This window comes from Dama dama, chromosome 11, assembly GCF_033118175.1.
Source record: "Dama dama isolate Ldn47 chromosome 11, ASM3311817v1, whole genome shotgun sequence".
NCBI lineage: Eukaryota > Metazoa > Chordata > Mammalia > Artiodactyla > Cervidae > Dama > Dama dama.
This window is the reverse complement of record NC_083691.1, coordinates 67711874-67724832: the sequence shown is the minus strand read 5'-3', so window position 1 is coordinate 67724832 and position 12959 is coordinate 67711874. Positions and strand designations below refer to the sequence as shown.

General features: G+C 44.7%; 1 protein-coding gene across 1 annotated transcript; it reads right to left on the bottom strand.

Moving 5' to 3' along the window:
- Positions 1-3484: 3484 nt before the first annotated feature.
- On the bottom strand, positions 3485-12537 carry GPR75 (G protein-coupled receptor 75). The gene is made up of 2 exons (XM_061155447.1): positions 12424-12537; positions 3485-7714 (listed from the first exon to the last, which is right to left on the bottom strand). Exon 2 carries the CDS (start codon positions 7618-7620, stop codon positions 5998-6000), a length of 1623 nt encoding a protein of 540 aa, XP_061011430.1. The 5' UTR covers positions 7621-7714; positions 12424-12537; the 3' UTR covers positions 3485-5997.
- Positions 12538-12959: the final 422 nt, after the last annotated feature.

Sequence of the window (12959 nt, the reverse complement as noted above, 5' to 3'; positions counted from 1 at the left end):
TGCTGAAGCTGAAACTCCAATACTTGGCCACCTGATGCGAAGAGCTGACTCATTTGAAAACACCCTGATGCTGGGAAAGATTGAGGACAGGAGAAGGGGATGACAGAGGATGAGAGGGCAGGATGGCATCACCGCCTCAATGGACATGAGTTTGGGTAAACTCTGGGAGTTGGTGATGGACAGGGAGGCCTGGCGTGCTGCGATTCATGGGGTTGCAAAGAGTCGGACACAACTGAGCGACTGAACTGAACTGAATCTGTTTATCTCCCTTAGCATAATGTAACTGTCTGGAGAATAGAAACTTTACCAGTGTATCTCAAGTTCCTGGCACAGAGTATTCATTAAATATCCACTGAATGAATGAATACTGTTAATACTTTACTATTTGGGTGTTCTCTTTATCAATATTAATTCTCTTCTTTATTATGGGTTTGTTTTTAGTTCTCTGCTATTAATGTTGTAACGTCCTTCTTTTTGTTCATCAAAGCATGATCTACTTTTCCTATCTTTTAATTTTTACATCAGTTTATCTTATATTTATCTATTCCAAGTAACAAATTTTGCACATCTTTTTTTTCTTACGACTGTGCCGTGTGACTTGTGGGAATTCTAGTTCCCCGAACTAGGATTGAACCCAGGCCCTTGGCAATGCAAGTGCAGAGTCCCAACCACTGGGCTGCCAGGGAAAGTGAAAGTGAAGTCGCTCAGTCATGTCCGACTCTTTGTGACCCCATGGACTGTTGCCTACCAGGCTCCTCCTTCCATGGGATTTTCCAGGCAAGAATACTGGAGTGGGTTGCCATTTCTTTCTCCAGGAGATCTTCCCGACCCAGGGTTTGAACCAGGGTCTCCCACATTGTAGGCGTATGCTTTACCATCTGAGCCACGGGACTGCCAGGGAACTGCCCGCATATCATTTATAATTCAAGGACTTTTGTCTTTTATAAACAACATAACGCGTTTACATTTTTCTTGCTGTCTTATTTCTGTAATCCTGCTTTATGTTCCTTAAGTATTGTTTCTTTAGTATTTCCTTCCCTCCACTATTTTATAAAAGTTATTTATTTTCTCAGAGGAAGGGGTAAGAAGTAGGGAATGGTGGAAGAAGTTACAAAATAGCAACTATGACTTCCTGATCAAAAGCTAGTAAGGCCTGGGACTTCCCTGGTGGTCCAGTGGTTAAGAAGCTATCTTCCAATCTAGGAGATGTGGGCTCGATCCCTGGTCAGGGAACTAAGATTCCACATGCTGTGTAGCAACTAAGCCTGTACATCACAACTAGGGAGAAGCCCAATGAAGAGCCCACACTCAGCACCTACGACCCAACACGGCCAAAAATGAATAGATACAGAAGCAAGGCAGGCCGATATTAGCTCCCGTGTCTTCTTCCTTACGATACATGGCCACCAAATTCCCGTTCTTAACCCCATTTTCCTGCTGCTTTCTATAATATGTGTTTGTTGGCTTGGGAGCTGGACCCTACAGGCCTATAAGGCCTGTGCTTGCCCAGCTTCAAGGCCGAAGAGCCTGGAGTCAGCAGCAGAGACTCAGTGTGCAACAGGCTGGTACCTGGGAGCTTTTGCTGCAATGTTTGCACCTGGAGAAATGTCTCCTCGAACAACATAACACAGAGAAACTGTGAGGGACTAAATGCACCTGCGTGCATGCACAGTTCAGGCAAATTCTGGACAAAAATACCAAAGGACCAAAAAAACCCCAACTGCTGCTTCTGGAGAGCTGGGAGTAAAAACAGGGTTTCAGTCTCCATGGACAGAGGAGCCTGGTGGGCTACAATCTGTGGGGTCACAGAGTTGGACATGACTTGGCAAAAAAACAAAGCAAAACAACCAGGGTGTGTCGGGAGAAAAAGCAAGGTACTGTGCATGCCCCCCGCACTCAACACCAACAAAGAGATAAGCAAAACACCTAAGCCACCCCTACCCTCACCCCATAAAAGGAACCAGCTCTCCTCACCTCTGGGAGTGAGCAAGGGAACTGTTACTTGTTTTCTCTCCCCACTACTGTGACAGGCCTCTTAGCAATTTGTGTTGACTAGGGAAGGCCAAGAACCCTGGTCGGTATCAAATGGTTTACTGGATCATGGGGACTGAAGCAAGGTCCTGGAGTGACACCCCACCACGGGCAGCGGTGGGTCTATGCCAGAGTGCAGGGAGATGACCAGTGACAGGGGAATTGACATCAGCTGGGCTCATTAGCTACCAGGGAATCTAGTGGAAGGGCACACCACTCACCGCCTCCTTGATACAAACAGTCGCCAGCTGGGGCCCGGGGCAAGCCTGTAGGAAGGTTAGCCAGGTACGTAGGGGGCTCGTAGGGCAGGCACAGGATGTACAAACAGCAAGAAAGCAGCCCTCTTGAGTGGCCTGACCATTCAGTGGTAAACTTGACAATCCCATCCTTCTGTTACAGAATATGAAGTTGAGATTTTTGACTGAACTGGAAAAGGTCATCGCACATCACCAAGAATGAGAGTAGTTGATTGGACTTTGCATCTTTCCTGTGGAGCAGAGAAGGATGTTTTTGTTTAAATGAGAGCAGTCGTGTGGTGCTGTTGCTGCTGGTGTTCTTTGGATGTACAGCTAAAGGAGTGGCTGCAAACGTGGAGCACCAAAGAGAGGGGCCCTTGAGGATGGAGTGGACTGGAACTCATGAGCTTTCCTGAACCTCCTTTCAGTTTCCCTTTTCAGCGTAACTACACTCTCCAGGTTCACGGAACCTCGGGTTTTAAAGGCAAGTTGGGTTCTGCCAACCAAAGGTCCGGTGCCAACTTTTTTCCGCAGCACTGCTTTGATGTTCAGCATTTGCTTTGGAGGTGTCAACAGGATTGGTTGTAAAGGTAGTGGCAGCGTAGCAGCCAGTGTCCTTGCAGTCCAAGGTCCAAGGAAATCTGACTCCCTCCCTTCCTAGCAGAAGGAGCAGTTCTGCTGGCTATTGGTAGCATTTATTTGGAATTCTCCTGGAGACCCATCGTCAAAGAGCCTTGACCTTCTAACGACTGAGACATCTGACTTCCTATATTCAGTCCTTTTCTGCTTAAACTAATGTTTCCTGATTCTTAGTATCAAACCCTGATTGATAAACTGAAATATCCAGAATTCCGTATCTTTTACCAGATTCATGTCATTTCAGAGAAGTTTTTAAAATGTTTAGTCAGAACTTTTCCCACTCGCTGATAAACTTAGTTTAGTAAATAATTAACCTTTGGAGCTAATTATTCCCAGTTATTCTGAGTACAAAAGCACACTACAAAATGTGGTCAAACAAGCTATTTCGTCTTTTAAGGAAAAGAACTTTCTCGGAGTTTCAACACAGCTATTCTCTGATGGTTTTTAAGTGATTGGACAGGAACGTAAAAGTATTGCAGTCAGATATTCAGAAATGTCAGGATTTTCATAATTTTTATTTTCCAAACGTCAGTTTAAAAGAACATTAAAAGCATCAGTAATACAAATCTGGCCTAATGGTTAACATCAGAACAATTATAAAATGTTTGAATCACATACTTTGCATCACAGTAAAGCATCAAGAGAACTAATTAATATGCCCTGCTTAATTAGTCATATAAGTGAATTCTCATTACTTTTATAAAAGTTTTCATTTTAGCCCTTATGGAGAAGTTATATATGCCTATTTATATCTTTATCTCCAGGTAGATATAGATATGGCTAGACATATATAACTTATGAAGAGACAAGTTATATATTCCTACCTCTATATCTATATCTACATATACCTACATATAGACATAGATACAGAGATATAAAGAATCTAGTCCAGTATGTACTTCATGCAAGTTAAATCCATAATTTCTTGATGAGCATAAAGAGACTGAAACCTCATATGCACATGCTTAATTTTCTTTTTGCTACGATTTTTACCTGCCAAACATGGGTCAAATCGTCTCAAACTCAAAAGTCACAAAGGAAACCTGTAATTTTTAGTTTTACAAGTACAATAGAAATTTTTAAAAAATATCTTTTATTGAGTCACATTTGAAATGCCTGGACAAAAAGAGATTCATACCTTAAAAAGTATGAAATAGCTTCTTGATTAATGTTATTACTTAAAAAGCTGTTTGACTTATTGAAATAAATACCAGGTTCCGAATTTAGATAAATGCTTAATTCCTAATTTGCCACAATTCTTCAAATGATCTTGGGAGAGGATATTAGATTTCTTAATTCTTTGTTAAAAAGAGATTTTATACCAATCTATTTCATGGTAATATTAACAAATGAAAACAGAGTTGTATTAAAAATATAAAAGCACAATTGAAATAGGTCATAGTGACTTCCACAAATAGCATTCAATTACCAAAAAAAAAGAAAAAGTGGGAGTGGATATTTTTTCTTCTGTTATAAAATTTAATAGCAAGAATAAAGGATAGAAGGGAGAGAGGGAAGGGGAGGAGAGAGTCCTTAAAAGTGAATTTAAAAACAAAATAAAACCCATATCTCATACTTAAACCTCGGAAATAGAAATGACTGGTTGATACTGGAAGGTCAGAAATACTAGACAAGACTGAGCAGAGTTCTAGTTGAGTATTAGCTGTCTGCTCCATGCCTCTCATAATCTCTGATTTTAGGAACAGCTTGGGAGAGGATGCTATAACCTGAACACCTTTCATCCAAAGGGACAAAGTGCCTTCCAATCTGTAATAACAGTTCTTGAATATAACAATTTATAAAGATAGGCTTTGTATCTTGATGCTCATCTTATCTAGAAGCTATAGTTCCAAAATTGTACTGAGTTCAAAAGTCAACTACATCATGAAAACATTTTCACATAAAAAAATAAGTTTACAGTTGTTATGCTAGGCATCACTGAGTATATAATAAAATTAGTTTTAAGTGTAGAAATACTTAATCTATTTCCCCTTACTGCCCATTTCCAGTTTAAGATTCATGGGAGAGAAGTAACACAATTAGTTTGAAAACAGATCATCTTAAGAATTTTTCTACCATGGTAATATATAACAAAGATCAAAAAAATTTTTCTAAGTAGTTATTTAGATACTCTTTGTCAGGTTGTGAACAAACCACTCTCACACATAAGGAAAGCATAAGTTGAAACACCCCCATTTCATCCTTACGCCTTCTTAGACAATAATTAAAGATTATCTAACACATACAACAGTCTAGCCCACTTCCCACATAACATAACAGCACCCTGATGAGATGACCACAGTTAGCGCCTACTCTCCCAGGAAGAGCATCACTCTACTATAGGTGCAGTCCTCTTCACTAAGTTTCTTGGGTAAGATCATTCTGAAATAGAATAATTCATTTTTAGCAAGAAAAAACAGATTTCTTTTAGAAAGAACTGTACAGCTACTCAGCTGACACAAAAGAATAATATCTATAATTAGAAATGGTAATAATCATAATACTCTATTCTTAGATGACTGTCTTATGAAAAGAAAGTAACTAATGCTTGCGCAGTTTTGGAAAATATAGCTATAAATAATACATTTCTGATTTAACAATGTATTATTTATTCCAATAAGCCTGCTACCAAAAAAAAAAATATTGACCCCATTTGACCACTTCAAAGGATTAAAATTTATAATTCAGTTAATAAAAATAATATCTCAATAAAGATGATACTTTCATTGTCTTTAAAAAAATCCAGCTCACACTTCAAAGACTCATAACACTGACTCAAATGATCATAATCAGTTCCTTCCCTACTTTAATACAGTAGCAAAACCATTCCCTGGCATCTATTTAAAAATTTAGTACAAAAGATTGGAGGTGTAGGTCAGGTGTAAAATAAACTTTTTCATCAACTCTTAAAATGTCAAGAAACTGCAAAGCAAACCAAGAGATGCTAATACTTCAGAGAAAAGATAGTTCTAAGTGTCAACTGTCTAGGTCTTTAAGTTTTGATGTACCTCTGGTCTCCCAAAATTTTTAAGAAATCAATTAGTATCAGAAACCAAAACAGTTTATATAAGATTCGCTAGCCTCCACGACTCTAAACAGAGGGGACTGGAATCTGCTTGGCTGATGTGCTGTCATATTCTTGCATTAAATCATTAGTGGTGTGATAATGCATGGCAATATATGAATTGGCAAACCCAAAGGAGTTCACCGGCTGTAGGTTATGTGGGACGCCCTCCTCCTGGGATGCACTGCTGTTGTAGATACTGTAGTACGGCTCAATCCGAGTGTTGATGGGGGTAGAGCTGCTCTGACCATAGTGTTGATGTCCAGCAGACATCCTGGGACTGACCACACTTTCCTTTGAGTGACTTGGGCCACAGGCCTGGTCCACAAATTTCTTCTGGGGCTTTGGAGACAACATGTAGGCAGAGTTCGTTTCATGATGGGAGGATTTGTTTCTGTTGACTTCGAGGTTCCCTTTTCCCATGGCACGAAGTCGGGTCTTGTGTTTGCAGCAGAAAAAACCCAGGCCGATGTACTGGAGGCACCAGAGCACTTTCCTCCTCAGCCCTGCACTGTTCCGAGAATATATAAAAGGGTTTAATCCTGACTTGAGAAATATAAGCGTAAACCCAAACAGTTCAAACTGGTAAAGGATGAAGCTCCCATTGCTGGACAGAACCACCTGCACCAAGGAAATCCCCAGCGGAAGACAGCATAGCAGGACCGAGAGCACGATGATCACACAGGTGACCACCGCCTTGGAGTCCTTGGCCGTGGACAGATTGACAGCCGACACCAGCTGCAGCCGGCTGGCCGCAGGGGTTGGCAGCTGGTTGGGACTCTTGGTGTATCCGTGGGTCTGAACGTGCTGCAGTTTGTTGTAATTCTGGTTCCTGTACAAAGCCGGCATGGGACACTGGATGGGCTCGCCGCCTCCCTTCACGGGGGCCCCCATGAAAGGCTGTGGTCTGGAAGCGTCCACGGTGATCACAGCAGGGCACTTTCTGACTTGAGCATTCTTCCGCAGTGTCTGAGCGATCATGACATAGGACACAGAGACCACCGCCACACAGAAGGTGAAGTCGACCACGTAGAGAGACAGGATGGCTTTCCCTTCTCCGGCGATCAGACTGGACATGGGAAGGCAGAAGTGTGACTTGCTGGTTTTCAGGGTGGCCAAGGTGGCGAGGGTGAAACTGGTGGTCCAGAGGAGCAGAGTGAGCAGCAAGGTGCAGGGGAAGGAGGCCGTGCGGTTGGGCTGCTTCCCCAAGACCATGCGGAGCCGGTGCAGGGCAATCACCGCCACTGTCTTGAGGGACATGATGATGAAGCCCGAGCTGGTGAGGTGGAAGGTGAAGCAGAAAGTGTCCGGGATGCCACTGGCTGAGCTGAAGAACAACACAAAGGTGAACATGGGGGCCGTCACGCCACAAATGAAGAGGTCACAGAAGGACAGGTTCAGGATCATGAAGTCAAAGTTGGTTCTGAATTTCCTGAAGGCTGGGTCGAAGAAGGACAAGAAGACAATGAAGTTGCCGTAAGAGCCCAGGCAGAAGATGACTGCGAGCAGAAAGGTACAGGTCACCAAGGTGGCCGTGTGGACGGGTTCCTGGAGACCGTCCCGGATACCGGTACTGTTCCCTCCCTGGGCGTGAGGCACATGGGGCAGGGTGGTGTTGGGCACATCCTGAAGGTGGCCTGTTGAGTTCATCTTCAGAGACGACTCTTCCTTCTGTGGGAAGGCAGTCAGGGCCTCAACTCACAGACGAGCGACGACCGACAAAAGGGGCCCAAGGCAGAAAAGCCTGCGCACGAAAATGCACCCCCAGAAACAGAAAGGAATGAATGGAGACAGCAGAGTGATCTCGTGATCTTTTACAAAAGCACTAGGCTTTTTCAGCGCTGACCCAGTGCCCAGAAAACATTTCTCCTCCCAAAGCCCCACACAGAAAAGACACAGGCACCTTGAAATACATTCATCCAGCTAAGTTTAGGTTTAAGGACACAGGGGTTTTCAAACTAGTTTAAGCATCAGCTGGAGAGCAGGTTAAAAAAAAAGAAAAGAGATACTGAGGCCTCGCCCCCTTGAGATTGTGATTAAAGGGTGAGTGTGCAGACGTTACCTTCAGAACTCTGATATCAGACATTGGACACCAAGAATATAACCTCTCCACCAAAGAGATCACAGTCTAGTTGGGGCAGCTCAATCTAACTATGTAATTACAGCCAAATGTGGCAAATAGGCTGATGGCAGTGCAGGGTGGAGAGAAGAGAAGCGGGGATTGATCCAGGCCAGGGAGGAGGCTGAGAGAGGCTAAGGGGGTCTTCATGAGGAGGGGCTAGGTGGGTGAAAGGTGAGGGGTATGGAGTCGGGGACAGACAGGCTGGGAGAAGGGAGCAGGTCTTCACAGCAGAAGGACTAAGGCAAGAAACAGCATGTGCCTGACATATAAGCAAAAGTGAAAGTCACTCAGTCATGTCCGACTCTGTGCTTTACCCATGAACTATAGCCTTCCAGGCTCCTCTGTTCATGGAATTCTCCAGGCAAGAATACTGGAGTGGGTTGCCATTCCTTTCTCCAGGGGATCTTCCCAACCCAGGGATTGAACCCAGGTCTCCTGTACTGCAGGCAGATTCTTTACCGTCAGAGCCACCAGAGAAGCCCGTAAGCAAGAGGGTACCGCTGAAGTATACTGTGGCCTTTTACATAACTTCCACATATCACTAACAAATCCGATTTCTTTCTCTAGGAAGAACCCTTTATTTTCCATTATTTATATTTTCTCCCTGCTTGTGATTTCTTGGCCAACTCCATATTCTCCTCTGGAAAAGACCTTTGTGTAGGACTATATAAATGGAAGTAATGAACGATGTCAGAATTCTATTTGAGATTTACCAGTTTGCTCTGTAAACTCTATATAAATGTGAGTTATCATGATCCCAGCAGGAATATCCTCATGATGAAGCAGGATGCATGCATTCACCCAGTTTTTTTATCTACGTGTGCGTACTCTCTGTCAGCTTTACACCAGGTACTCTGGGTGCATAGATGAGCACGACACAGCATCTACTTTTAAAGAATAACTTATTTTTCTTTTTGGTCTTTTAACTTTCTCTTCCCATCTTGCAATGAGATTTAAAATACCTTCACACAGTCTTTTGTTGTTCAAAATCGCAAAGCCCCATTGGCCTGGTGTCCACCCTATTCCCAAAGATGCTTCCAGTGGTACATCCAAAGCTCTTGGCAACTGAAAAGAATGTGCTTTAATCCAGCATTTTAAGAATAACCAGTGGTACTGGGGAGGTCTGTGGGTGATGTTCAGAATATTTAACCACCAGCTCAAGCTGAGTCCCAGGGCCTCCAGTGAAGCCAGGGGTAAATCCTTTAGTTGCTGAATTATGGGGTATAGAGGAAGGGGCCTGATCAGTGAGGGATTACTGGAAGCTTCAAGCAGGAGTTAGGAACCACCCAATACAGAAGTCTCCCAGCATTCAGTAATAGATATACCTGTGCCAGTGTCAGACACATTTCAGTTCTGGGGAGATCCACAAAACTAACTGGCGTCCTTCATGAAGGAAGAAGATAACCTCTTGTATATTCTCAATGGTCAAAAAGTACAGATCATGAAAATATCATGTATTTCTCCACTGGGAAGTGGGACCAACTTTTCTGTACTTCCCTTGTAAGAGTTCTATGGGAGAGAAGAACTAGTCCTGATCTTTAGTTTCCTGATGATTAGAATTAAAAAATAATAATAATGGACAGCTTATTGTTTTCACTTAAAGACTGTGTGCCTGTGTTCTGAACACTTTATGATACGTATGTAGTGAAAGGAAAAAAAAAAAAACATTTACTGTTAAGTTTTTGTTAATGGGAAGATTGGTGTTAACCAATGAAAAAGGAAGTAGAAGAGAAAATCCAATTTGTAGAAGCAGAAAGGTGATACGCCTGTTTACAGAAAATCCCCCTGACTCTGAAGAGGGAAGCATGAATTTGGTTTGGGAAAATTAGAAGGATGAAGTCTGGAATTCGGATGCTAAGAGAAATATCAAGTGAGTAATAATAAGGAACGGGGTGGGCTTCCCCGGTGGCTCAGTGGTAAAGACTCTGCCTGTCAATGCTGAAGACACGGGTTCAATCCCTGGTCCAAGAAGATCCCACATGCCTCGGAACAACTAAGCCTGTGTGCCCCAGCTATTAAGCCTGTGTTCCAGAGCCTGGGAGCCACAACTACTGAGGCCATGCGCTGCAACTACTGAAGCCTGTGTGCTCTAGAGCCCATGCTCCACAAGAGAAGCCATCATAATGAGAAGCCCATGCACCGCAACTAGAGAGTAACCCCTGCTCTCTGCAACTAGACGCAAAACCCATGCGGCAACAAAGAGCCAGCACAGCCAAAAGTAAATAAATAAATGAAAATTAAAAAAAAAAAAAGAAGTGGTTGATGGAAGTTATGAAGAGTCCAGGCTGGGAAACATTTGGAAAGGGGAAAATAGAATGATGAAGCATCAACATTAGCCAAAGATAAGAGGCAGAAGGGAAAAAATTTTTTGGAGACGTTGAGGGGCAATTTTTACTTTCTCTCCAATTATAATTTTTTCAATAGATTGATAAAAGAATTCTGAGTCAGGAATTCTGGGGCAGTATCATCATTAGTATGTTCCCTTTACTAAGTGCTCGTGATGTGCCAGGCACTGATCCCAGTGCTCCACGCTATTAACTTATCGTCACAACCCTAAGACAGACAGTATAACTTATCTCTATTTTACAGACGAGGAAACTGAGGCAGAGACAGCACCTATCTTAAGGGGCAGAACATGGATTTGAACCTAAGCAGTTACTCTCTAAAGGCTGCACACCAAGCTAAACAAAATAGCAAAACAATCAAGGCAGGGAGTCCCAGGTCAGAAGACAGTTACAGCAGCTATAATGTATTGGGTGGTTATTATATGCCTGACCTCTACTAGAAGCTTTACATAGGTTATCAAACTTTATTTCATTCTCATTATAATCCTATGAAGTAGGTATTGCAATTCCTTCCCAACTCAAAGTTCCATGTACATATATCTGTATATATGTTTGCATGTACCTTTTTGGCGAGGTTGAAAAATTATGGCTTGGTATAAGGTAATTATAAATCACTCTGATTTGGGATAATTAGGGAAAAAGGAAGGAATCAGAGACAGGGAAGAGAAAAGAGAGAAAAAGAAGAAGACATATCAGAAGTCAAGGTTTTGGCAGAGAAACTTTTGAAGTAATAAGGAAGTGAAGGGAAAGTAAGCCTAGGTCTTAGTACTAACTTTTGAGACTTTAAGAAAAAGGAGGCTGAGATAACAATTTGGGACAAAGCTATGCTGGCAGAATTATAAAACTCAGTTATTTGGGGTGGGGTGTAAATGAATGCATCTGCTACTTATTCCTAAATATTAAATAGAGGTTACCAACATTCTTTTCAATGCAAGCATACGAGCTACTGTTTATCTCTGGGAGCATAAATAGGGCCTAGAAGAAGATGCAATAAAAATAATAAAATCAGAAAAATTTTAAGTCGGAACACCAGTCTTAAGAAGAAGGCATATTAGACATAATAAGAAGGAATGAAATCATATCATATGCATCTTATTACAACTGAGGAGAGACCCTCAAGTAACTAGCAAGCGAGGACTAGTAAGTGAAAATGTACATCAGTGATTTCTCCTTATGATATGTGTGAAGAGCCTCTGATAATTTAGTGTGCTATCTTAATATTTTAGTACATATTCAAACATTTTACATGAGCTTCTACAAGTCAACTCATGATCTGTTTTCTTCCAACTCTTCCCCCACTCCCACCACCCCCATAATGCCTTCAATTCCTCCAGGGCAGGCATTTTCAGAGTCTAACCCTCACAAGAGAACAAGGTTTTGTACTACGGTTATTACTCCCACTGGATTTGTATTGAGATATCTGGAAAACGTCAGGGAAGTCAGATGACTTGTCCAAGGTCACTAAGATTCAAGCCAGACTTATCTGCATTTCAGAGGCCATGCTCTTTTCTCCCCACTGAACTACTTTTGAAGCCCGGAGCGGCTGATGCGGTCGGGTGGGGTCGGTGGATGAGGGAGAGGGGAGGCTGGGGAGCACCCTCCTGAGGATGGGGCTGGACTAGGAGACTGCAGGGAGGGCATGGCGACCCCGATCGGGAACTCGAGGGGGTAGGGGCTGCGGGGCTGGAGAAGGTTATGGTGAGGAGGGCCTAGGCCGGTCTAGGGAAGCATGTAAAGGATTCTGGAAAGGGTCGGTGAGATGAGGAGGGTTCAGGCAGGGAATGGGCGCTGGGGGAGGGGTTCCACCGGCCCCGCGGGGCCCGGGGACGCACAAGGCAGGAGCGAGATGGTTTCTCCGCAGGCCTCGCCAGGAGCGCAGGTGCGCGGCGGCCGGGCCCGGACGCACGCGGCTGCCGGCTCCCTCACCCAGGCGGCCCTCCCGGTCCCCGCGGGGTCGTCCTCCTCCGGGGGCCCGCGGCCTCTCACCTGCCTGGTGGCCGCAGCGCCGCCCCTCCTCCTCCATCTCGCAGCCCGGACCCCAGCTTCGCCCGCCGCCCCGGCGGATGCCGAGCCGGAGGCATCATGGCCATCGCCGCCGCCTCCGCGCATCCCGGGAGCCGCGGCGAGCCGGGGCGCGGAGGCGCAGTCACGGAGACGCCGAGGGCGCCGCCCCCTCCGCTGGACACTCGGGCTCTGTGCCCCGCCTGCCCCCGCGCCCCGGCCGCCTCGCGGGCCTCGTGGTGTACCCGGGCCGGCAGCTCCCGCCGCCGCGACCTCCGTCCCCCGCGCCGCGCGGTCTCAGGCGCGCCGTTTTGCCGCTCGGGAAGTGGGGGCTCCCTGAGGCTGGCAAGAGCTGACATATGGAGGAAGAGGGGGGCGGACTGCGTGGAGAGGAGGGGAAAGGTGCGGGCGCCGATAGCACACAGCGTGATCCATGGGGGCCTTGGCCTTAGAGAGTGGAGACCGTGGACAAGGCGGGTGGTGGCATCACGTCGGTCTTAGCGGGGTCCAGGGCCTTCCCT

Excerpts from the sequence above, each read along its gene's own strand:
- GPR75 (XM_061155447.1), bottom strand. The coding sequence starts at position 7,620 with ATGAACTCAACAGGCCACCTTCAGGATGTGCCCAACACCACCCTGCCC.